A 25,312-nucleotide genomic window follows, 5' to 3' on the forward strand; every position below is an offset into this window, starting at 1 on the left:
CACCATCCCTCACCCAACTCTGGGGTTCATTTTGATGTGTTTCAAAGCCCTGGGCTTGGGGTACACAGATGCTAGGAAGCCCAGTCCAGGGCTCCTACAGAATTAGCTCTCACGGAGAGTATTTCCAGAGAAGTATTTGAGACCCACTTCCAGGGTTCTCTTCTCCCAAATGGGGTGCCCCGGAGTGAAACATATAAGAGCTCCTAAACTGAGCCCAAAGCCCCTCTTCTAGAATGCCATTTCTTTCTTTTTTTTCTTTTTTTTATTTATTAATGAAAGACGGAGAGAAAGTGCAGAGACACAGGCAGAGGGAGAAGCAGGCTCCATGCAGGGAGCCTGACGTGGGACTCGATCCCGGGGCTCCAGGATCAGGCCCTCCCGAAGGCAGCGCTAAACCGCTGAGCCACCTGGGCCGCCCTAGAATGCCATTTCTTAAGCAACTCTTCCAATATCAACAGCACCTGCTTTCTTTCTCCACAGTTTCAGCTCCCTATCTGCTGTACAAAGCCCACCTCCTCCAGGCAGCTTTCTTGCCTGAATGTGGCAGCTAGGCTCCCCCCACCCTGACTACCCTCCAGCACTCAGTTCAGCACTGGCTCTTGGTAACATGTGACTTTATAAGGCACCCTTGACTTTTTCATTCTGTGTTTCCTGTCTTCTCATGGGGACTGGAGGCTCTTAGTGGCCAGTATAGCAGGGCTTTTCCTTTCGTCTCAGCCTGGAAGGCCCGCCCCAGGACTGGCTTACGATGTCCAGTAACTGGATGAGGACAGTTTGCCAAGGCAGCAATCACCTCCGGCCTGGTGCCATTGGGCAAAGGGGCACGGAAGGGTAGCCTCGCTGGGAGACCTCCTCTGGGCACCCAGAGCCTTACCTGAAGGCGGCCAGGTACTCAGGATCCCCCATCGGGGGGTCCAGACCTCCTGCCCAGGCCACGTTGACATTGAAGCCCTCACCACTACCCGCTCCCACCTGGAAAAGAGGAAGCAAGGGAGAGAAGATGAGGGCAGAGTCCCAGGAGAGGAATCCCGGGATGCCGGTGTGGCGAGACCAGCCCATCTGGCCTCTTCACTTCCAGATGGAGAAACGAAGGGTCAGAGAGGCTAACCAACCTGCCCAGGATCCCACAGCTAGTTGTGGCAGAGGCAGGGCCATGAGGGAGAGTCAACGGGGCTGGAAGGGAGCGTGTCGTTACCTCATCCACGGCCCCGCTGCCGGGGAAGAAGTTGCCATCATCATGGCGATGCAGGGAGATGTAGAGCACACTGGGGTCTTGGTAGAAGGTCTGCTGGGTGCCGTTGCCGTGGTGAACGTCCTGTGCGGGGAGAGGGACGAAGGGTCAGGGAAGTCCTGAAAGCACACGGACGGAGACAGGTGCAGGCCGGAAGGGTTCTGAGGGGCCCTCTTCTGAGGGTCGGGTCCCGAGACCAGGAGTAAGGACCGCTGTTAAGGGCTCCCAAGTCTGGGCCTCAGCCTCTCCCAAGTGTGCACATGTGTGTGCACAACCCTGGACATGGGCGGAGATCCCCTGAGGCCCTTGAAGGGGGAAGGAGGCCTGCCAAGGGCCGGCCAGCCAGCGGGAGCAAGAAATGTATGGCACAAGACAGAAGAGTCCAGGACGACGCGTGCCAGGGACCTCCGCCACTGTGTCTTGTCCAAGGTCATAGAGTGGTGCCCGTGACCAGAAAGCCAGCTTGCTTACGGAGGGGCGGGTCCATGAGGCCCAGGCCTGCCCCTAGGAAGAGCTGTGGCCCGACACTTGGTAATAAGTCACAGGATGGTGCGTGGGCACAAGTGTGGAGAGTTCCTCCGCTGTCTTCAACCTCTGCAGAGGAACGCCCCATTTACAGATGTTGGTGCAGAGTGCTACGGCTTGGTTAGATCCATGGACTCCAGAGCTAAGTGGGTTCAAATCCCAGTCTCGGGAGTTATGAGATGTGTGGCTATGTGCGAGATACTTAACCTCTCTGAGCTCACATTCCTCATCGGAAACCAGGCTACAGTTAGAATCAAACACATCGCAGGTCAAACGGCCGTGTCTGGACGTGACTGGGGACACGCTGAGGTTACCGGCTACTACTGGGATTGGACGGGACATGTGGCAATTATGATATCCGCAGGAAGAAGCCAGTGGAGGCCGAAGAGCATTCGAAAGGCTCTCCTGCTGTGGGAGTCTGTGATGGTTGAGGGCCTCCCGGCAGCCCCCCCCATGTGGGGCTTATCTTCGCCCTCATTTTACAGAGGGAAGTGGAGGCTCAGGAGGCTAACGTGGAACTAGAAACAGGAAGCCAGACCCTCCGATGCCAGGCTCAGGGCTCTTTCCACTGGGCTCTCGGATTCGAAGGGGCTAGGAACCGGGACCTACCCAGTCCATGATAAGGATCTTGCTGGCCTTGCCCTGTTGTTGAAGCTGCCGGCAGGCGATGGCCACGGAGTTGAAGAAGCAGAAGCCCCTGGGAGGAGGAGAGAGAGGCTCTGAGAGCCCATCCCCGCTACCCCACCTCATGTCTCCACCTCTCCAGCCTCCTAGCCCCAGAGGGCTCAGGGGACGGAGGGGGAATGCCCCCCATCTCACACCCATCCAAGCCTCCCCCCGGCCTTACATGGCCGTGGAATGGTCTGCATGGTGTCCTGGGGGCCGAACCACAGCAAAACCATTCTGGAAACAGAAAGAATGCTTGTCAGCCAAACGGCCCGCACCTGGACCCACATCTCCATGAAGCTGCCCACAATCCCAGGCTCATCCCTTGAGTAGAGGCCATAGGACACTAGCTGTCTGCAGCTCTGAACGTGGCCAGGCTGGATCTGAGGCGCCCCGGGGCTTGGCCCCCCAGGCCGCACATCCTCTGCTTTTAGGCTGGCCGTGAACACAAACCCCCCACCCGGGAGTGTCCTGCCTCTTATCACTTCATACCAACAGCTACTATTTGTTGGGTAAAAGCTACACGGCCGGCACGGGGCCCCGGCACTCTATAAACGCAGGACTTCATCCTGACATCTCTCTGAGCTAAATGTCATCTAGTCCTCACAACACCTCCAGAAGACAGACGTGACTGTCTCCAGTTCACAGCTGAGGAGAAATCTGAAGCTTGGGCAAGTGAAATAACTATGGGAAGCTGCTCACTTGTAAAGGGGTGAAGCCCGACCTTAAAGCTCAGCACTGAGCTCTGGATTGCATGCCCCCCTCCCCATCCCCGAGGAGGAGCCAGGACGCTGAACAGGTGAGCACCCTGGGCTGTGAGCTCTTCAACTTCAACAGTGCGGGGTGCGGGCCTCAGCACAAGCCCCTGTAAGGCGCTCAGCCCAGAGCAAACACGCACAGGCACCAACCCTAGCTATAAAACTTTGGGATTGCCATAAATAAAATCTTAAAAAAATAAATAAATAAAAGGACACCTGGGTGGTTGAGCGTCTGCCCTTGGCTCAGGTCGTGATCCTAGGGTCCCGGGATCGAGTCCCGCAATGGGCCCCCTGCAGGGAGCCTGCTTCTCCCTCTGCCTGTGTCTCTGCCTCTCTCTCTGTGTCTCTCATGAATAAATAAATAAAATCTTTTAAAAACAAAACCAGAAAGACCTCAGGATTGCCAAGGACCAATCTGCCAATGGACAAAGGTCCAGAGATGCTGTGCAGCCTCCCAGTGGTCACACAGCAGGTCTGTGTGTTAAGTGATCCTGAATAATTAGGACCCTGGCTCTCTTACAGACCAGTAGCTTGACTCCCTACCCAACAGCACCAGGACAAGCATAAAGGTTCGAGTCTCAGCTTGGTCCCCAGAGCTCTCAATTTCCCTTCCAAAACCCTGTGGGGATATCCAGGCAGGAGGAGCGAGAGGCCTAGGGCTCTGGGTCTGGCCTTCCCCTCTGCCCCGCGTCCTGCTACGTCCTCTGTGGCTTACCCACTTTCCACTCCAACCTCCTACCTTTAGCTCACGGGAAGCTACTTTGAAGGCGAGGTCGGTGACGCTGCCGGCGGCCCAGCGGGCTGCGTTGGAGGAGTGCAGCTCATTCCAAATGGTATCGGTATCCACCTGTGGGGGCCAGAGTCAGGGCCTGCATCATCCGAGGCCCGCCCCACAGGAGCCAGGGCCCACTTGGGCGGTGCCCACCCCACGGCCAGGACCCCAGGGGCAGGGAGCTGGGCAGACAGTGCTGCCTCCCCAGTGCCCCACCACCCAAAGGCAAGGCCTCCTGTGTCCCCCAATCCCAGCATGACTTCTTCCCAGCTTCAGTCCATATCACCAGCCCGTATGTGGCCAGCACTCTGCCGGCAGCATCGCGCCTGCCTCCCCGGTCAGAGGAGGGGGCATGGCGTTACCTGGGCGGGACTTGGGGTTTGGACCGGGAGGGGGTTTTAAGCCCCAGCTGACTCTGCTCAGGCCCTGCGGGACGGTCGGAGCTCGAGGGGCCGTCTGCACCACTGTCTTCCACTCAGGGCCCCTAGCCCAGGCTGGGAGGCCCCCCAAACCCAGTCCCTGGGCCTCAAGGCTAGGGAGGGGCCGGGGGGCATGATGGGGAGATGGGGAGGGCGAGGCGGACCAAGAGAGGCGAGGAAGGCAGAGAGAGTCGCAAGAGGCTGGAGAAAGAGAGAGAGAGAGAGAGACAGAGGGAGAGGAGGGAGGAGAAAACAGAAGCAACAACAGTTGGAAAAATCAGAAAGTGGCAAGAAATGGGAAGTTGTGAACAGGGCACTGACTGGCTCCCAAACAGCCCCCCAGCTACGGCTCCCACTTCCCTCCAAAACTAGGCCTCCGTCCCCTGCCCCCACATCCTGGCAGGGGCACCACCAGAGGAGGCAGGGAGCCCCCTAAGCAGACTGAACAGGGACGAGGGGACGCCGGGCTGGGGGAGAGAACGGCCTGGGTCACCGAGGACACTGGAGGCACCCCCACAGCCCCGGAGGCCAGGCCGGCGTGTGAGGAAGGGTGGATCCCGACCACCACCAGGGTCTTACAAAGGGAGACGATCCCCTGCTCCTTGAGCCTCACTCAGCATTTACCAAACACCTTCTAGGTGCAAGCCAAAGGGCCCCCCACTCAGGAGACACTGATGGGTGGAGGACACACCTGTCCATAGGGAGCTTCTAGTCGGCAGAGGAGCATTAGGGGAGAGCCCCTGGCCCAGTGGGTCTGGCAGGACCACAAGAACAAGCAGGTAGGGGCCGGGCCTGGGAGAACAGAAGGGGGAAGCTCCGAGAACCCATGGCAATGGCCGCTCAAGACCCCCCGGGCACACTTACCCCTACCCCACCACACGGCAGCATCACAAACATCCGCTGTGCCAGGAGCCCTGTGGGGAGAGGCCCAGTGTGTGTGAGCTGAAGCCCCTCGGCCCCAGCCTGCCTGGGAGCAGAGAGCCCTGAAGAGGGCTGGAGGTGGGTGCACAGGGTGGGGGACAGCAGGGGGACCAGGGAGGGGTGGGGACACCCAGGATGCTGGAGGGACAGGCTGCGCGGAGCCGGGACAAGAGAACACAGGGCACGGGTGGACTGGGTGGGTCAGGGGACAAGTGCAGGTCCCAGGCGCCCCTGGGCTCCTACCTGCCAGCTTCCCGTTGTCCAGTTTGAGGCGACTGAGCGGGTTGGTGCCGTAGAGGAGCACGTGCCGCTCCGAGTGCACCGACTGCAGCTCCTCCAGGGAGGCCTTCCGGCCCCGGAGACACTGAGGGAGGGTGCGCAGAGCTCCTGAGCCCCTGCTCGCCGCCTCCCCGCCGTGACCACCACCCGCCGGGCCCGCCGCTCACACTGGCTCCGGGGCCTCCCACCCCCTTCCTTCCATTACACGCCTGCCTCGTCCAGTTGCGCAGCCCCCACCCTGCATCCTCACCTCGCACTGGCTCCGGAGGCCCCGCTCCTGCAGCCGGGACCAGATGCTCTGGATGCGGCCCGCGTGCTCCGGGTGCCTGCTGTTGTCCCCGCAGGAACACTGGTGCTTCAGCATCACCGAGTCGTAGACCAACCCTGCCGAGAGCCCAGCTCAGGGCCCAGGCCCGGGGAAGCCCCGGCACCTCCCCTCCATTGCATGGCTGCACACACTCACACCCACGTACAGGCTGACCTGAACCCCCCCCACACACACACACACAGTGCTGCATACCCCATCCTGCCCCTCGGCCCTTCATACCACACACCCCAGCCTCTTACCCGGGCAGCCTCAGCATCTCCCCACCCCACATGCCCCAGCCAACACTGCTGCCATACAGCCCCTGCCTTCCTGCCACACTGGCCCTCCTCGCATGACTCGGGATGGCTACCAAGACCTCAAGAGCTCACAGCCTAACGGGGTCTCACCCTGGATGTCATGACCCAGACAGGCTGCCAACAGGCAATGAGAAGAGAGAGAATTCCTCAGAAACCCCCAAACCAAGAGCTGGGAAGCCCACAGTGACCTGGGGCCATGTGACAAGACAGATGCAGTTTTGGGGAAGTGACTGTTTCAGCCCGACCAGCGGGACGCCTAGAGGGCCCTGCGCAGGCGGGTGGGTCTCTGTCAGCACGCCTCGGGACATTGGGATCTTCAAAATGCTCATATCACTTGACCCAGGGATGCCACTCCTTAAGAGCAGCCCTCGGAAACAATGCCAGGGAACGAGTGAAGATTTAGGAACAAGTGAATTCACACCAGGAAGAAAAAAAATCAGTAACCACCTAGCTGTTCAACCCCGTAACAAATCTTCAAAAGAATAAATAAATAAAATACTGTGATGAAACGCTACGAAAATCTTGCTTTTAAAGGTTAATTGTGGCTCAGCAGTTGAGTGTCTGCCTTTGGCTCCGGTTGTGATCCCGGAGTCCCAGGATCGAGTCCCACATCGGGCTCCCTGCATGGAGCCTGCTTCTCCCTCTGCCTATGTCTCTGCCTGTCTTTCTGTGTCTCTCATGAATAAATTAAATCTTTAAAAAAATAAAAAAATAAATAAAGGTTAATTGTATCATGATGCACCTGTAACATCTCACAGAACAAAGTGGGGCACAACACACAAGTGTGCGTACAGTATCTGTGTACAGCGGGGACGAAGGTGGCGCTGAACTACAGCAGCTTCAGGAGAGGCTGCCCGGGGTGGTGGGATGCTGGCTGGTGATTTTTATTTTATTCTTAGGTACTTCTGTATTTTTCAATGTTTTGAAAATGCTCTGGAGCTCTTTTTTTTTTGCAAACAGAACAGCCGTAATAAGTATTTTTAAAGGTCTGAACTAGTTGTCAGGGGATGCGGGTTCTTAACCTGGCTCCACCGGCAGCTTGCTCTTTGACCGTGAGCCTGTCACCTTGGTTTCCCGAACCCAGGTCTCCTCGTCTGCAAAACGAGGACGACCACCCACTCGGCCTGCGCCGTGGATGCCACGCGGATCTAACAGGGCCAAGAGAGCGCTCCATAGCCTCTGAGAACGTCCTGAGGGGCGTCATGACACGACACGGACTTGTGCCCGGGCCCCCGTGTGCTCCCAGCCTTGTCCAGCCTCACTCTGATCTAGGCCTTACCTGTGGTGAACGGCAGGGTCCTGGCAGGTGTTTCTGAGCTGGGCAGGACACGGGCCTGACTGGCGGGCTCTGGAGTCGGCAGGGAGGCAGGCGCAGCCGGGGACGACTGAGCCCTGGACAAGGGCCGGTGACTGCCCTGGGCCAGGGGAAGCAGCACAGAGTCCCCAGTTCCCCCCCGGGGGAGCCGTCCAGCCAGTCGCTGCTGCTCCCACAGGAACACCTGAGGAACGCAAGGGGCCTCAGTCTCCAGAACTCCGGATTCTGCTCCATGTGCTTCTGCCCAAGACCTTGGAAACCTCCAGGCAGGCCCCTTCCGGGAGAGATTCCAGGATGCTTCTAGCCCTGCCTCCTGGCTGGGCTCGGGCTTTTGATCTCGGAACCCTCGGCACTGCCCCAGAATGACCACCCTGTGCCACTAGAGTTCTTTGGACCCTTGGGACTCCAAAGCCAGAACCCAGGTAAAGGGCCTCGGGCCAACTGCCCAGGGACACAGGGACCTGCGTGAGCCACTGCACACGTGTGGACTGTTGCCACGTGCCATGGGCTGAGTTGTGTCCCCGCCACTTCCTATTCAACAAAGTCCTGAGCCCTGCCCCAGTACCTCAGAATGTGACCTTATTTGGAGACAGGTGGTTACAGAGGTAATCAAGTTAAAATGAGGTCATTAGGGTGCGCCTCCATCCGATACGACTTTTGTCCTTATAAAAAGGGAAAAGTTGGACACAAGCTGGCATAGGGGGAAGATGATGTGAGGACACAGGGAGAAAATAGCCATCTACAGCCGAAGAGAGAGGCCCGGAAGAGCTCTCGGAAAGAACTAACCCCGGTGTCCACCTTCTAGCCTCCAGAAGCTGGAGAAAATTTCCTGCATTTTCAGCACCTGGTCTGTAGTACTTGTTACAGCAGCCCTCGCAAACTCATACCCCACGGCCTGACTCACACTGTGAGAGCACCTTGGCTGAAGCATTGGTGCCTGGCTCTGCCCCATTTCCTGTCCCGGCCCCCTTCTTGGACACGGTACAACCAGTCACAGGGGAGAGGTACTAGGGCAGGGATGTGCACCGCTCTGTGAAAGGCCAGCCTCACCACTGGACAAGGGACGTGGCTCCCCGCGCTGAGACTGGCAGGCTGCCAGAGGGTGTAAGCGTATGTATGCACCCGTGTGCATGGGTACGTGTATGTCTGCACCTTGGTGTGGCTCTGGAAGGACAACCATGGGTCCCAGAGTTGTCTCCTGCACCGATAACCTAGCTCCGCCCCTTCCATCTATGCCAGGTCCCAGAGTCTCCCGACTACACCCTCCCAGGGACGCGGGCACCGCCCTACCTGCTGGTGCTGCTGGAGAGCAGCCGGGCCTCTGGTGTCGTGCTGCCCATGGCTTGACTCCCTGTGTTCCAGGCCGTCATCCCCCACTGACACCACTCCCCCACCATCTGTCTCCAGGTCCTCAGCGGAGGGTATCTGCCGCAGTCGGGGCTTCTCACTTGGCTTGGCTGGCCTCTGGGGAGGGGAGATGCCCACTGAGAAGCCAGGCTGGAAGGCAGGGTGTGGCGGGCCCTGGTGGCCTGGGCTGGGTGGCCACTCATCTTGCTGGGACTTGAGCGGCCACGCAGCTCTTGGCCCTCAGGAGCCATATACTCTCTCTGGCCCTCCAAGTCCCAGCCCTTCCTAAGCCTCCCCTTCTTTCATTCCCTAGGGCCCCACTGAAGCAACCCCTCATCACCTCCCCTAGCCAGTTCCCCTCACCTTGATCAGCTGGATGTGCGGTTTGAGCCGGTCCAGGCGGGGCTGCAGGGGGCCCAGCGGTGGGGGGGCGGTGGCGCTTGGGGGCAGGGGCTCTGAGCGGGTCCGGCTTAGTGGCCGGTGGAGGCCCGACCCAGAGAGCCGCTCGGTGGTCAGTAGGGACTGGGCAAAGTGGAAGGGCAGGGGCCCAAGCCCGGGCACTGGAAAGAACGGGGTGGGGGTGGGGCATAAGGAGGGAACCAAAGGGAGGAATGGAAGGCAGCAGAGGCAGGGGGGAGTGGCGGTCGGGGTGGGGAGAAGAGGGGCAGGGGCTCAGCAGGGAGACGCGCAGGATGGGGCGCTGCACAAGGGGCCGGAGGGCCCTTCCCCAGCTGGGCCCTGAGCAGGATGCAGGGACCAGCCCCTCCCCTGGAGAAGCCCTGGAACTCACCCGTCAGCAGAGGGGTGTGAGAAACGGAGGGATCCAAGAGGAGAATGGGCTGCAGTCGAGAGGGCAAGGCGCCCCCAGCCTCGGGCTCCAAGCCATGGGGCAGGAAGAGGGGAGCATGGGGGCCCCCCAGGACCGGCCCCCGAGGGCCCAGAGTCGGATGGGTCCTGCGGTCAGCATCAGCCTGCGGAGAGGCAGGAAGGAGTCACAGTGGGCATGGGGGGGGGACGATCCCCCCCGCAGAGAGCAGTGGAGATGCTGGGGGGAGGGGGGAGGAGGAGGGAGCGACAGAAGCTGGGGGCTCGCAGTGGGGGAGGGCGCCTCAGCCACTCACCCTGGCAGGGGCGGGCAGCCCCAGCGTGATTGCGGGCAGCAAGGACACTGTCGGCAAGGCGAACGGGGCCAGAGAGGTCTCCTGCAGCCGCAGCCGCTGGCCCAAGAGCGCCTGCCATGGGGAGCAGGGCAGGGGTCACTGGTCCCAGACCTCTACCCCTGGGCCTGCCTTCCCCAGAAGCCCCAGGAGGCTCAGGTCCAGGCTGCCCACACCCTGCGGCCCCAGCTCGGTGAGGGCTGCTCGCTGTGAGGAAGGCTGAGCCTCAGAACTGCCCCCGCAGAGCCCAGCCTGGCGTGGCCTTACCTCGGAGCCCAGGACGGGGTTGGGGCCATGCTCGCTGTCATTAGGGGAACTGCAGCCTGACGCTGGCGTGCTGCTGCTGCTCGGGGAGGAGTCTGGGGGCGGGGATGCGCAGTCAGGGCCCAGGGCCCGGAGAACAGGGCCAGTCCCCCTTCCCAGGACAGCAGGAAGCAGGCAGGCCGCCGCTAGCCTCCAGCGCCTTTGGGCACATTGTTAAGGTGCCCCTTCTTCTGGGCAGACGTCAGGGTAGCCAGCGGAGCAGGGGCTGGCTTGCAGCCCCAACTCGGCGCCCCCGCAAGCGTGTAGGACACATCCTCTGGAACCACGCACTGCAGCCCTGTGCGGGCGGGACCTGACCCAGAGGGACACCAGGGCCACCTCCGCCCACCCTGCGGCCCCTTACCACCCAGGGTCTCTGCGGGCCGCCGCCGGAGACTGGGCGGGGCGCTCTCCTTTCTGAGCAGCGGATTCTTCCTCCGTTCCAGGGACTTCTTGGGCTTGTAGCGCAGCTTCAGGTTGGGCTCAGAGACTGCGGGAGCACCAGCGTTACTTGGCCCCACACCACCCTCCTCCCTCCTGCTCACCTCCGAGTTAAGGCAAGAGAAGGCAGGGTCAGGGAGACAAGCACTGTGGGCCGACCTTCTGCTGCCCTCTCCGACCGTCCACACTCCCCACCCATGTCCTGCCCCTCTAACCCCCACCCCCGGAACGCCTCCACCTGCCTGTCCCACTCACCTGTCTTTCGGAGAGGGAAGTGCTCCGGGGGGTCATTGGGGAGGCTGGGCACAGGAGGCAGAAAGCTGCTGAGCATAGAGCGAGCAGCTCCTTCCGTCTCCAAGGGCTCGAGAGTTCTGTGGAGTTAAAGCCAAGCCGGCTTCAGAGGGGCAGGGATGCCCAGAGGCCTGGCAGCCAAGGGCTCTGCAAGGGCCCTTTCTGAGCATGGGCCCCCAGGACCTGCTAGGGGAGGCAGCAGCTGACAGGGCCAGGGGTTGTGCGTGCGGCCGCAAGAATAGGGGCCATCTCCAGGTGGCAGCACCGGGCCACCCCCCATCCCGGCAGCCTGCAGTGCAGGCCTCTGATCCAGGCATGGGAGCCACGGTCCCAGGGTTGGGGTGAGGGCCAGTCACCCTGGGGCCTCTGTCTCCTGTGGGAGGAAACTACTCTAGGGATCAGGATACTTTTGTGCTCAGGGGAAGTCATAAAGAGAGAAGGGATAGGACACCTGGGTGGCCCAGGGGTCCAGTCTGCCTTTGGCTCAGGCTGTGATCCCAGGGTCCCGGGATCGAGTCCCGCATCAGGCTCCCTGCAGGGAGCCTGCTTCTCCCTCTGCCTGTGTCTCTGCCTCTCTTTCTCTGTGTGTTTCTCATGAATAAATAAAATCTTTTAAAAGGAAGAGAGAGGGCAGCCCAGGTGGCTCCGCGGTTTAGCGCCGCCTTCAGCCCCAGGGCCCGATCCTGGAGACCTGGGATCGAGTCCCACGTCAGGCTCCCTGCATGGAGCCTGCTTCTCCCTCTGCCTGTGTCTCTGCCTCTCTCTCTCTCTGTCTCTCATGAATAAATAAATAAAATCTTTTAAAAAAATAAAAAATAAAAGAAAGAGAGACAAGGGACTCATATAGGAAGCAGCAAGCAAGCGTAGTATGGCTGTGGCAGGGTGGGCAGCTAGGATGGGCTTCAGGTGGGGTGCGGAGAGAGTCACAGGAGAAAAGGAGGCAGGTGTCAGGTGGGAGGAGAGGGCCTGGGGCAGCATTACAGTTAGAGGTGAGGGGTAAGGGTCTGGTGACGGGCAGCTGGGAGGCAGAGGGAGCAAGTATGAGGGCTCACTGGTTGACACTTCGGGAGGAGGGGGCATGGCAGGGACACAAGACAGCAGAGTGTTACCTGTAGGGAATGCTGGGGCTACTGGGATGGACTGTTCTCTCTAGGGCTGCCTGCTGTTTCTTAAGAATCACCTCTGCCAGCTTCTGCTTGACCACGCTGCTGGCTACGGCACCTATGGGGGGAGGCGGGCGGGAGGGCGGAGGAGAAAATCCTGAGTGGGCTGGGGGTGGGCGGACGGCGGCCTCCCTGGCACACTGTCTGCCCATTGCCCATCCACCCCTGAAATTCCAGGCAAGAGCCAAGCCTGAGGCCCCACCCCCTTCCTCGAAGCCTCCAGACCCCCCCCCCCCATTCACAAGCAGAGCCCAGCGAGCACAGGGAGGCCCAGGCCTGCGTGGCTCCCACCCCCGCCCCCGCGCGCCCACGCGGCCAGGCCGGGGACACCAGGCCCGGGAGGCCTCCATCCTTACTTCGCTTGCTCTTGTCTTTATTGAGAAGCTGCCGCAGCTCTTGGTCCTGCCGCCCCACCTGCAGCTGGGGCCCCGGCGTGTCCATGGGGAGCTGTGGGCAGGGCCGGCCGCCCAGGGAAGGGGCAAGGAGTTGGAGACTGAGCTGAGGGTCTCGGGAGGCTGGAGGGAGGGCGGGGGGCTGGGGGCTGAGCTCGAGGCCGCCTCGTGTGCGGGGAGCTCTGACTTTACCCTCATGGGCTCCGCTGAGCGCTGCTGCAGGCCTGCGAAGAACAGGTGGTGGTGCAGGCGCTGGGGATGCTGCAGGGCCAACAACGCGGGCTCGGGCGGGGGCTCCACCGGGGGCCGCTGGCCCACCCGCAGGTCCATGGGCTGGGGCTGAGGGCCTGGCGTGTCTGCACGGGGCCTGGGGAGGCCTACGGGTGCACAGAGAGGGCACGGTGAGGCCCGCTGGGCCACCTGTACGCACGAGGTAGGGGAGTCTGGTTCCCTTTTACAGGTGGAAGGAGGTCATGTAACCACGTGGTCATGTACCATGTTCGGAGGTAGTGCCCGAACGGCGCCTTCTGACTCCGAGCACTGCTTTTCCACTAAACGTGTTGCCTCTCCAGGGCGGGAGCTGGGAGGATACGGTGATGGGCTGCAAGCCCTATGGGGGAACATTCTAGGCCCCGCCATCTCCTTCCCTTCTCCGCTGGAGTGAATATGGCCAGGCCGTCCCCTAATGAACCACGCTCAAAGACAGCCATCCCCCCGGCAAGCAGTCCCCTTTGTTCAGCCTCCAACCCCAGAGGGCCTCAGGGGCTCTCCCAGTGGCCACCCTCCCATACTCAATCCTAGGCCACAGGATGAAGAGAGTTCCTTGGGACACCCGGGTGGCTGAGCAGTTGGGGGTCTGCCTTGGGCTCAGGGTGTGATCCCGGGATCCTGCATCCAGCCCCGCATCAGGCTCCCCACACGGAGCCTGCTCCTCCCTCTGCTTCTGTCTCTGCCTGTGTCTGTGTCTCTCATGAATAAATAAATAAAAACTTTTTAAAAAGAGAGACAGTTCCTTAAACCTACAGCCAGCCCTGGCCCACCACCCTGAGCCTGCACAGCCCTGCACAGCTCACTGCCCCTGTGCCCTGGGGGCCTGCTCCGGGTTCCCTCAAGCTCAGCCGCCTCTTCTCGAGTGTCCTGCACCCACACCCAGGAGTACCTTCCCAAGGCCGTGGGGGCAGGAGCTATTTATAACTAGCCACCAGACCGGGTTCTATGCCCACACAGCCAGCTGGGCAGGCTGGATGGAGCAGCTGGAGATGCTCGGAGGTAGAGTGTCTGCAGGGCCATTATCGTGGAGAAGGGGAAGCAGTGGGGGTGAAAGCAGGTGCCCTAGGACAGAGCACCCAACTGGGGAAACCTTTCCGGAGAGGCCTCCTTCAGCTCATCCAACAACGCTAGGCACCCCCCGTCAGGGCAGCCACAGGCTGCCTCTGCACCCAAGGCTCAGGGCGGCCAGAAGGCACCGTGATGGAGCACCAGCCGGGGAGCCAGAGAACAGTCTCCGGGCCCAATTCAACCGTTACTCCCCGTTACCTTAAATGCAAGCACAGGTGCAGGTACGTCTGCAAAGCCCTTTCACCCTGAAACCCCCATAGGCCCTGGGAGGTGGTTATCGCTACTCCATTACCCCAAATGTGGAAACTGAGGCTCAGCGGAAGGGACCTCTCCAAAGCCGCCAGGCGAGAGGCACAGTGAGCATGGGTTCTGGTCCTGCCAAGGCCAGTGCTCTGCCTCCATTTTCCCATGGACGTTCAGGAAGTCACCACCCCTCATGGGGGGTTCTCACTGGACAAAGGAAGAGGGGTCTGCAGTGGGCTGCTGCTAAGGGGCATCCGTTCTAACATTCTCTGATCGTGAGATAGAGACAAGAGAGGAGCCGCGCAGGGAGGTACCCACACGACTCTCCAGATATCAAGAGGCCAGAGGGGACGGCTGTGCCCCCAGATGAGCCCTGCAGCAGGCGACACACGGCTTCCACGTCCCCACCCCTCGTTCGTGCATCCACCCGGGGAACCCGGATTCTCATTCCACTTGAATCCAGACCTCTGATAACACACTCCCTTAACACACTCCTGCCAGGAAGGATCTTAGATCTCCCACCTAAGGGTCTTAGGTGTCCTGGCTTCCTGGGGTAACTCTCCTGACGATGTAAGAGGGACTTCAGAGACCCCAAAGCAGGCCACAGCACACGGTGCTAGCTGCTTTAGCCTGACACAGAGTGAGAGGCCTCATCCCTCCCTCTGAGCACGGGGCGCCACGGCCTCCAGAGCACAAGGCTGCCAAGAATTTGGGAGGAGCCCCGCTGGCACCCCAGAGAACACAGCTTGGGATCATTTAGCATTTGGGGGTCTCCCCTCCCTGGTGCTAAGCCAGCTTCTCTTTGTCTCCTACATCTGAAGACAGCCCTTCGTCTCTGCCACCAGCTCCTATCCCGTCACAAGCCCACATACCTTTTACTTACCTGTGAGCTTTTACTCCATGACCCACTCCCCACCCCCACCCCCACCCCCCGCCAGCGGGACCGTCCTGGGCACTCGGATTCTACTTTTCTATATCCTACCCTTCCTACCAATCTTCCCTCTTCCCTGCACTCGGCCCACGGCCCCGCGTCCCTCCTGCCTCTGGATTCCAATCCCGCTGGCAGGTCGGTGCCCTGTAAGCCCAGCATGGGCAGGTACCGCAGTTCAGCTCCAAGGGCAGGAACTTGGTTTGTACATTTCTCACTATCCCAGCACCTAGAACAGTACCTGGCACGTGACAAGAACTGAGTAAATACTGGTTGAATCAATGAATCAGTCGCTGTATCCGTCCCCCTCTAAAATGCCCAGGAAGGTGTCCTGGCACAGAGAGGAGGTTCATCAGTGTTTCTTTTTCCAATTTCTTTTCTTTTCTTTTTTCTTTCTTTTTTTTTTTTTTTGGTTATTACACGTGTAGGAGGACTACATGACGACAACAGGTGTGAATTTAATATTTCTGTTGTGCCCTCCCTTGGCACTGGTTACATTCTGGGTTCTACTCCGGTTACCCTTTTTATTGGTGTGTCCTATCTCCCCAACCTTCCTATAAGCTTTTGGACAACCAGGAGTGACGCAAAGAGGGTGCAGGCCTTCGCTTCTCCCTGCCATACCTAACCGTTAGGCGCCAGGCAGCCAGCAGGCCCTCCGTGGACACCGGCAGGGGTTAAAGAGGGGCAGCCGTGAGCCACTCCAGCCCCAGCCCCGCCGGCACGTCCTGAACCAGGCTGCAGCCGAAGTCCCAGCGCAGCCCATCAGCAGAGGAGGCGAGGGGCACGGAGAGAACGAGGGGGAGGGGTCCTTCCCCTCCCACCTGGGCAGCAGGGGGCATTTCCACCTGCGAGGGCTGCGGTGCCCACTTTGCAGGGCCCGGCTGAGGACTGCAGCCAACAGACAAGAAGCAGGCGCCTCGCCCAGAGCCTGATGCGAGGCGGGGGTCTGAGTGTAAACTTCAGCTTCCTACTTGCCTTCCTGTTTCACTGCAGCCAGCAAGGACAAGAAGAGCATCCTGCCTTTCCTTTTCCTGTTGTGCTCCCCAGCAGTGGGACCAGCCAAGACCCAGAGGTGCCCCCTCTTACCCCACTCCTCACCACACCCCCTGCATGGAACCCCGACCTCCCAACCCTCGGACCCATCAGCTGGCTACCCTGCTTCTCTCGCCCCTCAGCTCCTTGCCCTTCCCATGTCCTCTGCAGCCTCATGTGGCACTCCCCACCATGGGCTCCCTCAGGCCCGCCTCTTACCTGTGCCAGGGGACCTGGGGCAGTGGGCACCCGGGCTCACCTGGGTCCCATCTGTAGAGAGAAGAGAGAGGGCATGAAGGGGCTGCAGGGAAGGGGTGGGGAAGGGGTGAGAGGGCCGGGCCAGATGGGCTTCCTGCCCCAGCAAGAGGCCCCACTCCAGCCTCAGCACCCCAAACCCAGCACCCACATCAGAAACTAATCAAAAAGCGAGGACTGCGCCCCATTCTTTTCCTCAAATTCCCATGCCCTATGAAAGCACCTGCCAGCCCTCTCTTCTTTATCCAGCTCACGCAGTGACTCAGGCATCTCGCCTTGCTGCAGCCCAGTCCACCCAACAGTGCCTTCAGCCCTCATAGATGTGCTCAGATACCATCCTTCTAGGGCCCGGGCTCTCATACCCCAAAGGGCAAGAGGAGGGGTGGCCAGAGGTGGGAGAGTGCGGCTGGTGAGGCTACCAGGAGGAGGATGGGGAGAAGCAGGCAGGCCCAGGGAAGGGTAGCCGGGGGCTGCTCAGAGGCTTCCCAGGTGGGAGCAGATAGGAGCAGGTGGGAATGGGGAGCCTTCCACAGTTGGGGAGGGACTGGATCATGGCCTGAAGGTCAAGCCAGAAACAGTGGGAGCTGTGAAGTAGCAGGTCTGGAAGACAGCCAAGGAATCCCTTTCCTCCTGCTGCCCTGTCCCGTGTCCTGCAGCCTCTTGCTCCCATAGATAAGAACCTCTCGGGGCACCTGGGTGGCTCAGTGGTTGAGCGTCTGCCTTTGGCTCAGGTCATGATCCCAGGGTCCTGGGATCAAGTCCCACATCAGGTTCCCCATAGGAAACCTCCTTCTCCCTCTGCCTGTGTCTCTGTCTCTCTCATGAATAAATAAATAAAAACTTAAAAAAAGAAGAAAGAAAGAAAGAAAGAAAGAAAGAGAGAGAGAGAGAGAGAGAGAAAGAAAGAAAGAAAGAAAGAAAGAAAGAAAGAAAGAAAGAACGAACCTCTCAGCCTTTTTTTGAGGGGTGGGGGGATCATCTGAAATAGAAGTCTTTCCTTTTGGAAATGGTCACCTCTCCCAAGCTCATAGGCCGAGACCAGAACCCGCCCCCCTCTTCCCATTCAGAACCCATGAAACCCCATGGTAGGTCGCAAGCCGGCCAGCGGGGGAGGCACGAGGTTGCCCAGCGGCTCACTGGAGTAGGAAGGACAGAGACGAGATCTGAGGTCCCCTGTCCAAGACGGACACCTTTCCCTTCTGCTGCCCCAGCTCAGGGCCGAGGGGACAGGAGTCCAGGAGGCTGGAAGGTCACCTGGAAGTGGCACTTGGTGGACACACAGAAGACCTCCTCCAGCCAGCGCTGGGGCAGAAGGGATACTGTCTGAATAGCAAGTGGCAGGTGCTGCTCTTCTGGGTCTGTGTTTAGGGGCAGCCACAGTTCCTCTTCCAGAAGCTGAAGAAAGGAGAACTCCCTGCAGGCAGGCACCGCTGGGGGAGGGGGCAGCTCTAGGCACAGAGAGCCTCCCCCTGGCTGCCCTCAAACACCAGTGCCCAAGCTCCAGATGCTGACGTTTGGTGGGGAAGGACGGCTCCACCTATCCAAACTCTGCGCGCACCAGCCCCCTGGCTTCCTCCGGAAGCTCACCCCGACCTCCCTACTGCGCCCTCCCACAGCACCCACTGTGTCCACCACCTCAACGCCCCACTAACGATGCTCTCCGTGGGGTCACTTGCCAGCCGTGCCCGTCTGCTCCTAACACCTTGCTGCACACATGCCAGGCTCTACTAGGAATGAGTGACTCAGGTGTCACGGACCTCCCCCCCCCACACCCAGCTGGGTCCCCTGCCTAGGACGTGGCATGAAGATTTCTCAAGGTTTGTGAGCCCCAAGGAACACTGGTTGGGGGAGGCAGCATCGTCTCCCCGGGGACGTGGGAACCCCCACTCTCGTGGGACCTCCTCTTTCTTCGGCAGGACCTGGTCCCCCAGGAGAGGTGTCTGAACTATGCTCCCATGGGCTGTGTCGGGCCCAGAGTTGGCGCCTCCAGCCACCCCCCCCATTGGGAGTTCTGTCCTATATGCCCTCGGTCCCTGCCTGAGGCTGGTCAGCAGCAACCACGCTGGGGAGCAGAGCCAAGCCCTGCTCCCCTGGTAACCGTGGATTCAGGACACCATGCACTCTCTGGATAGGAGAAAAACTAATGGCCCTGAACTCTGGAGTGTTTATTACTGAGCCCAAAGGGCTGTTTTATGATGATGATCTATGATAGAAACTGTGTTCAGAAAAGCTGGGAGCACGCACGCATGTGTGTGCGCGTGTTGCCAACAGGGGCTGCTTCCAAAAGCAATTCCTGGAAAAAGTTCTGCTTCTCCCCCAACTCCCTGGCTCTGTGCTGACGGCCTTTGAGTTCCGAAGAGCCCAAAGCAACAAAAATAAAACCTCCTGTGTCCCAGAGAAAGGAAACGTATCTCAGGGACCCCAGCTAATGGGTGAACTAAGCCCACAGGGTGAACACCCTGCAGGTGCAGGCTTAGCAATGATTTATCTGGGAGACACTTCTCATTGTCCCCTCTCAGGGTGCTGTTAACCACTACTCTGGGGCCAGAGAGACAAAATCAGGAGTGAATGGACTCATGGGACTAAACACTACCTAGGCCTAGACCCTTCTCTGCATGGCTCCCAGCCAAGGTGGAGAGCTCTCCTTTCTGGATTCCTTGGCTGCCCCCTATTTCTACCTTTGGAAGCCACTGTAGTTGGACTGAAGAGGCTGTTTACTTGGCACCGAGGCACCTGGGCCTACCGAGTTATATTCCCAAACTGGCACACCTGACCTCGCACAGAACCAAAGAGCCCCAGAAATACTGCCCCAGTGGGTCCACCCCCGCTCTCAGAAACCCCCAGGGCAGCCGGAAGGGCCCCCTGAACACCTATGCAAGCTGGTCTCCCACTCTTACTTTGTGGGCCTGGGCCTCCCCTACCCCACAGATGTCACTTCACCCCAAGGCACACGCAAGGGGGCTGGAAAGGTGAGCCCAGCCCGCTCACCTGCTCACCCAGGTGTTTCAGGCCGTCTGTCACGAGGAGGGCTTCCCTGGGAGCACTGCCACCCAGAAGCCCCCTGCCGAGGCCTCTGATGCCTTTTTTGAGGCTGTCCCCACCTTTCTGATCTCCTGATTCACTGAGGCAGAGTAGCAGGAAGGCCTGGGCCCTGGCGGGCAAGGGGAAAGCGGGCAGCGGCAGGAGGCCAGGGCCCGGGTTCAGGGCTGGCTCCCTCCACACCCCCACATCGTGGCTCTGGTTCTGTTTCCCTGACACAAGCAGGACAAAGCTTGACTCTGCATGGGGGCTGGCAGAGAAGATGAAAGCTGGGGGTGAAACGGCTTCAGGAAGATCCAAGAATAAATAAACACGGGAAAGAACATCACGGTTGCCAGGCCCTTCTGACACAGAGTGAGCGCCGAGCATGAAGGAGAGGCTCTTCTCGAAGGAAGGCATTCCCGTCACAGAATCTGAGAACATAAGGAGCTGATGAGGGGGCTTTAGAGCTTATTCGGGCCAACACTCTCACTTCAAGGAGGAGGCAAGAGCTAGGGCACAGTGGCCCAGCAGGTGAGCGGTATAGCCAGGCCAGAGCAGGGCTGGGAAACCCAAGAAGGCCACCCCGAGGGCAGGCACCCAGTACTTGCATGTGAGGTCCCTGCTCCAGGGCCCGAGGAGACGGACATAGGAATGAAATCGGTTCTCACTTTCAAGGAGTTTCACATACAGTCCACAATTTTTTAAAAATTAAAAAATTGGGGGCTCCCTGGGTGGCTCAGCAGTTTAGTGCCTGCCTTTGGCCCAGGGCGTGATGCTGGAGACCCGGGATCGAGTCCTGCATCAGGCTCCTGCATGGAGCCTGCTTCTCCATCTGCCTCTCTCTCTCTGTGTCTATCATGAATAAATAAATAAAATCTTTTTAAAAAAATTAAAAAAATAGACTACTTGCAGATACTGCAAAAGGTTCAGAGTCTCAAAAAGTGTTAAAACAAAAACTTTCTCAATCATCCAACTCCCAGGAACCTCCCTAGAATCAGCCCTTTTTTCATAATGGTTTCTTATCTCTCCCTCACCTTCCAGAAATTCTCTTGCTCATTATTAATTCGATTGCTCATTATCTTGGCATTAAGCTGCTTGTTGCTCAGATTTACCTAGAACCCAGGGGGCTGGCTGCAAGCTGGCTAGAAACTCCTGCCACACAAAGTAATGGAATCAAGGCTCCACGGCACAGAGGCTTTGAGGTCAGATGGATGTGGGTTCAAACTCTGAATCCCCCAGTGACCGGCAGGGAGAGCCAGGGACTCAAGTGTAACCCGGTCAAGCCTCGGCTGCCCGGCTGGCAAGAAGACTAAGCACTTGGAAGGGGTCATCTGAGATTAGCAACACTGTGTGAAGCGCCCAGCACACGGTAGGTAGGTGGTAGGGGGTCCCTCAGGAGTCATGATTAATACCACTTGTCCCAGAACTTGGCGGTGACCTCCCTTCTGGCAAAAGCATTTCAGCATCTGGTCCCCCCCACCCCACCCTCTCCTCTTCAGTCCATCTTCTGCCCGAGGCATTCCTTGCCCCATCTCTTAGGCCTGGCCTCTCCTCTCCTGAGGGCACTCCCCTCCCTCTCTCTTCCATCTGAACTTTTGTAAACACTCCTGTGGGTCAGGTGTTCTGAGTGCCTTACATTTGCTAAATCATCTAACCCTTGGGACAGGAGGTAGTTAGGAGATTTTTTCTTTAAATCCCTAATATAGAAAAAAAAAAAAATAAATAAATAAATAAATCCCTAATATAGAGATCAGTAGACTGAGGCCCAGTAGTACTAAGTAACCTGTCTGAAGTCACAAAAGGTGGAAGTGGCTCAGCTGGGGCTTGGGCCAGGCCCCGGGCTCCAGAATCCATATTCTCGACCACTGCCCCCCACTGTCCCTCCCGGGCACTTCACAGGCCAACAGGTGGGGAGCAAGCACAAGGCCCGGGGCACAGGGAAAGATGGAAAAGCCACCCGGCCCCACAGAGACCAGTACGGGCAGCTGACCCCGGGCCTGGCCTGCTGGAGGTTCGAGAGCAAAAGCTGCCTGTTTTCATCTCAGGGTCCTCATGCGGCCAACCCTGAAGAGTCACTTATGTGGAGCAACTGCTGACTTGGAAGATTCCAAGCAATGATTTCGGACTGCATGTGGGAACAAGGGGCCGGTGACAGGTCGGGGTCCTGGAAGAGCACCCGCTTCACTTTCCCGGGCTCTCCACTGCCTGCTGCACCCTCTCTCTAGAAGCTCCTGAGACTCTCATTGGCATCCCGGAGCTGGCCTGGCTGCTGTAGACCGAGGGCCCAGCTACCCCTGGGGCACAGGCTTGGCTCACAGGTGGGTGGGCCACCCGCCCAGACGGAGGCCTGGGTCAGTTCCTCTGGGGGTAGCCCGGGCCTTGGAGCCCTGGAGCCCTGGGGGGGGGGGGGCTGGATGGGAGGCCACCAGCCAGCACTGGGGCGGGGGGGACCCTGGGCCCTGGAGCCCTGGGGAGGTAGCTGCGGGGGGAGGCCACAGGTCACTTCTTGGGGAAGAGCCTGGGCCCTGGAGCCCTGGAACCCTGAGGGGGGTGCCTGGATGGGAGGCCCTGGTCAGTCCCCTGGGGTGGGGGAGCCTGGGGCCCTGGAGCCCTGGAGCCCTGGGTGGGGTGGGCCTGGAAGGAAGACCCTAGTCAGTTCCTCCAAGGGGAGCCCGGGCCCTGGAGCCCTGGAGCCCGGGGTGGGGGGGTGCTGGATGGGAGGCCACCAGCCAGCCCTGGGGGTGGGGAGCCCAGGCCCTGGAGCCCTGGGGGGGCCTGGAGGGGAGGCCACCAGCCGGTCCTGGGGTAGGGAGCCCGGGCCCTGGAGCCCTGGGGGGGCCTGGAGGGGAGGCCACCAGCCGGTCCTGGGGGGGAGCCTGGGCCCTGGAGCCCTGGGGGGGCCTGGAGGGGAGGCCACCAGCCGGTCCTGGGGGGGAGCCTGGGCCCTGGAGCCCTGGGGGGGCCTGGAGGGGAGGCCACCAGCCGGTCCTGGGGGGGCCTGGAGGGGAGGCCACCGCCGCCCCCCCCCCGGCTCCCCCCCCCCCGCCCGGCCGCGCGTGCCCCTTTCCCCTGGCCTGGGGCCCTGGGCCCTGGGCCGCCTATTTTTAGCTCCTGACACCTGGGTATTTTGCAGCCGCAGGATGTCCGGTTTGGAGTCTCTTTCTGGGAATCCCACACGCGGCTGTTGTAAACAGCCCCACGCAGCGGCCGGCGGGAGGCGGCTCCCCTCCTGCGGGGCGAGATGAATCAAACAGGAAGCAGCCGTAACCATGGCAGCGGCGCCCGGGCTCCCGGGGGTGGGAAAAGAGCCCTTCCTGGCTCCGGGCCCCTGGCCAGTCCCCCGCCGGCCGGTCCCCGGGCGCCCCCCCCTCCCCCCCGGGCCCAGGCGAGCACCGGGAAGCCCTGAGCTCGCGCCCCCGCCCCCGCCCCCGCGGCGCGGCCCGACCCCGACCCGGAGCCGGAGCCCTCGGAGCCCTCGGAGCCCTCGGAGCCCTCGGAGCCCTCGGAGCCCTCGGAGCCCTCGGAGCCCTCGGAGCCCGGTTCCCACTTACCCTCACTGCCCTGCGCCCGGGGCTCCAACCCCGGAGATAGGAAGTTCGCCCTGATACCTAACCACCATCTCTCCGATCACAAGCAAGACGACCTGAGCAGCCAAGGTGGGGGCCCCATCTGCAAGGTGGGGAGAGGGGGGAGGCTCCTGGGCCTCGGCCCTGCCCTCCCCCAGGCCCCGCTGCCCGCTTAGACCAGCTGCTCCCTCTGAGCCGCCAGCCCCAGACAGTCTTTCTCAAGGGCCAGCGCTTGCCCCAACAGGAAGCACGGTCCCCGCCCCGGGGCTGCTCTCAGGGCCGCTCCTTCTCCCCTCCAAGCTCTCCTGTTCCTTCCCTCAGCTTGGGGGGGCCCCTCCTCGGCCGGGCCACATCTTGTCCCCTGCGCCCACCGGCTCCGCCTCTGCCACCTTCCCGGGAGCCAGGAGTCAGGCCTTCCTTGGCTGCTCCCTCCAGTGCCACCCAGGAGGCCCCTCAGTCCGCGCCAGAGGCTGCCCGGGGGGCCCCGAAATCATGAGATTAATAATGATCCTTATTATTATCTTATTCTAATTGCTAATGAATGAGATTAGCAACGATCCATAGCCACGTCCTGAATGCCCACTGCGCGCCGGTTACCGCTGGGTGACACCTGACCTGCACTGTGTCCCGGTTGGTCCTCACTAAAACCCCCGTCTGGAAGTGGAAGGTACCGTTAGTAGCCTCCTCTCACAAAGGGGAAACTGAGGTGCAGCATTTTTAAGGAAATTGCAGAGGCTGCACAGCTCTGTGGGTGGGCTTCTGGGGCTCCAGAACCTAAGCTCCTAATCCTGGGGCTGCGGGTGCACAAGTGCACCCACCTCCCCAGGTGGGGAGTGAGGCCAGCGGGGGGCCAGGGGCCACAGCGGATCGGGGCATCCGAAGGCCCCGGCGGGACTCCCACAGTGTGCTACTCTTCCACCCAGAAAACAGCGCCTGCAACAAAAATAAAAACCGAGATAGTCATCTCTGCCTGGGCCCTTCAGATGCCTTTTGTCTCCAGGAGGCACTCCCAAACCCGTCTTCACTTCCTTTTGCATCTTATGTTTTCCCTGTTTTGTTAAATGTACATGTTACCGTTTTATTGTTTCCTGTAAGCAAGCGGCCTCCAGCAGGACGGAACCGAACAAGCCAACCTCCCAGGGCTGCCATGGAGGATCAAACGCTGCGTGAAAGCACTCTGGAAGCTGTCAAGCACTGTAGAAAACGCAGGTTGCATAACCAGAGCAAGTCACCCGTGGAGCGGCTACTTGGGAGTGAATTCCCTCGGGAGAAGAAGCTTGCTCTCCCTCCCTCTCTCTCTCTCTCCACCTCCCCCCTCCTTCCAGGCCTCAGACACACAGGCAGGCCCGGAGCAGGTGGAGAGATGGAGGCCCCCACCGGTGCAGAACAGAGCACCCTCCTTTAGGACGGACTCCTGGGGACTGGGAACACAGCCAAAGGCCATCAGTGCCCTTGGACCTGGGGCAGGGGAAGGCAGAGGCCATCACAGAGGCCGGGGCCTGCTCCAGGGCCTGGGGGCGTCGCAGATAGAGGAGTCCCTGAATAGCAATAAGCTATGAATGCTGGCACTCACAGGATGCCACATTAATATTAATGACAGTAAGTGCCCAGAGATCCCCATCCCAGTTGCGCCTGGGTATCCCCCTTGTTTGGCCTATTCCTTTTTGGAAGATGGCAGAGGTCTACTATCAGGGCGATTTCCCCGGCGACACGATTCCCTTCTGCAGCCAGGGTTCTGCGGCTGCCCTTGGGACTCGGTGGGCCAGAGTTTTTCCAGACCACAAAATCCAGCCAGGGTGCTTATACAGCCTTCAGGGAACTCAGTAAACAGATGCGTGGTCCTGGGTACTGATCTGGACAAACCAGCTGGGAAGGACAATTTCTGGCCAACTGGGAATTGGATGAGATGAAAATGTACGATCGTGGGAGGTGGAGATCACTGAAAAGGCAGCATGTGCAGTGTCATCGCATTTTTGTAGGAAATATGACATATAAGGGCAGGCCAGGGAACAGGGAGGTGTGAAGAGGTATTGTGGCAGTGGTCTCTGACCGCTGGGGCTGGAATGTTTCTCAGTTTTTAAATTTTCGCTTGTCTGTGTAGTCCAATCATCTACAATGCACAAGACCTACATCTATAATAATAATAATAATAATAATAAACAAAATATAGGGACGCCTGGGTGGCTCAGCGGTTGAGTGTCTGCCTTCAGCTCAGGGCGTTATCCCGGGGTCCAGGATCAAGTTCCACAACAGGCTTCCTGTGAGCCCGCTTCTCCCTCTGCCTATGTCGCTGTCTCTCTCTGTGTGTCTCTCATGAATAAATAA

At 59.9% G+C, this 25,312-nt stretch overlaps 1 protein-coding gene and 1 long non-coding RNA gene across 9 annotated transcripts in view; one reads left to right on the top strand and one right to left on the bottom strand.

The window, feature by feature from the left end:
* HDAC7 (histone deacetylase 7) overlaps nt 1–25,312 on the bottom strand; it is a 37,737-nt gene that overhangs the window by 4,614 nt on the left and 7,811 nt on the right. The window contains exons 1-22 of one of the 6 annotated variants that reach the window (XM_038577460.1): nt 22,973–23,235; nt 22,540–22,650; nt 16,365–16,415; nt 12,797–12,981; nt 12,569–12,659; nt 12,159–12,270; nt 11,014–11,129; nt 10,682–10,807; nt 10,282–10,373; nt 9,979–10,089; nt 9,648–9,828; nt 9,221–9,417; nt 8,801–8,974; nt 7,475–7,694; nt 5,822–5,955; nt 5,536–5,656; nt 5,236–5,285; nt 3,920–4,027; nt 2,604–2,659; nt 2,366–2,453; nt 1,196–1,315; nt 875–972 (exon numbers count right to left, since the gene is read on the bottom strand). In XM_038577460.1, the coding sequence (XP_038433388.1) occupies nt 875–972; nt 1,196–1,315; nt 2,366–2,453; nt 2,604–2,659; nt 3,920–4,027; nt 5,236–5,285; nt 5,536–5,656; nt 5,822–5,955; nt 7,475–7,694; nt 8,801–8,974; nt 9,221–9,417; nt 9,648–9,828; nt 9,979–10,089; nt 10,282–10,373; nt 10,682–10,807; nt 11,014–11,129; nt 12,159–12,270; nt 12,569–12,659; nt 12,797–12,934 (2,333 nt within the window). In that variant the 5' untranslated portion in view covers nt 12,935–12,981; nt 16,365–16,415; nt 22,540–22,650; nt 22,973–23,235. Of the gene's footprint in view, nt 1–874; nt 973–1,195; nt 1,316–2,365; nt 2,454–2,603; nt 2,660–3,919; nt 4,028–5,235; nt 5,286–5,535; nt 5,657–5,821; nt 5,956–7,474; nt 7,695–8,800; nt 8,975–9,220; nt 9,418–9,647; nt 9,829–9,978; nt 10,090–10,281; nt 10,374–10,681; nt 10,808–11,013; nt 11,130–12,158; nt 12,271–12,568; nt 12,660–12,796; nt 12,982–16,364; nt 16,416–17,654; nt 17,763–22,539; nt 22,651–22,972; nt 23,236–24,061; nt 24,206–25,312 lie in introns of those variants that run through there. The other 5 variants (XM_038577461.1, XM_038577459.1, XM_038577462.1 and 2 more) reach the window with 5 other exon arrangements.
* LOC119863949 lies at nt 21,184–25,241 on the top strand. Of its 3 annotated transcripts, XR_005380098.1 has the most exons (5): nt 21,191–21,328; nt 21,467–21,739; nt 22,555–23,077; nt 23,539–23,654; nt 24,083–25,241. It is a non-coding gene; the product is annotated as an uncharacterized LOC119863949 (long non-coding RNA). The 3 variants fall into 3 exon arrangements; XR_005380099.1 differs by having other exon boundaries at nt 21,184–21,772; XR_005380097.1 differs by having other exon boundaries at nt 21,188–21,739.

Source organism: Canis lupus, chromosome 27, assembly GCF_011100685.1.
Source record: "Canis lupus familiaris isolate Mischka breed German Shepherd chromosome 27, alternate assembly UU_Cfam_GSD_1.0, whole genome shotgun sequence".
Taxonomy (NCBI): Eukaryota; Metazoa; Chordata; class Mammalia; order Carnivora; family Canidae; genus Canis; species Canis lupus.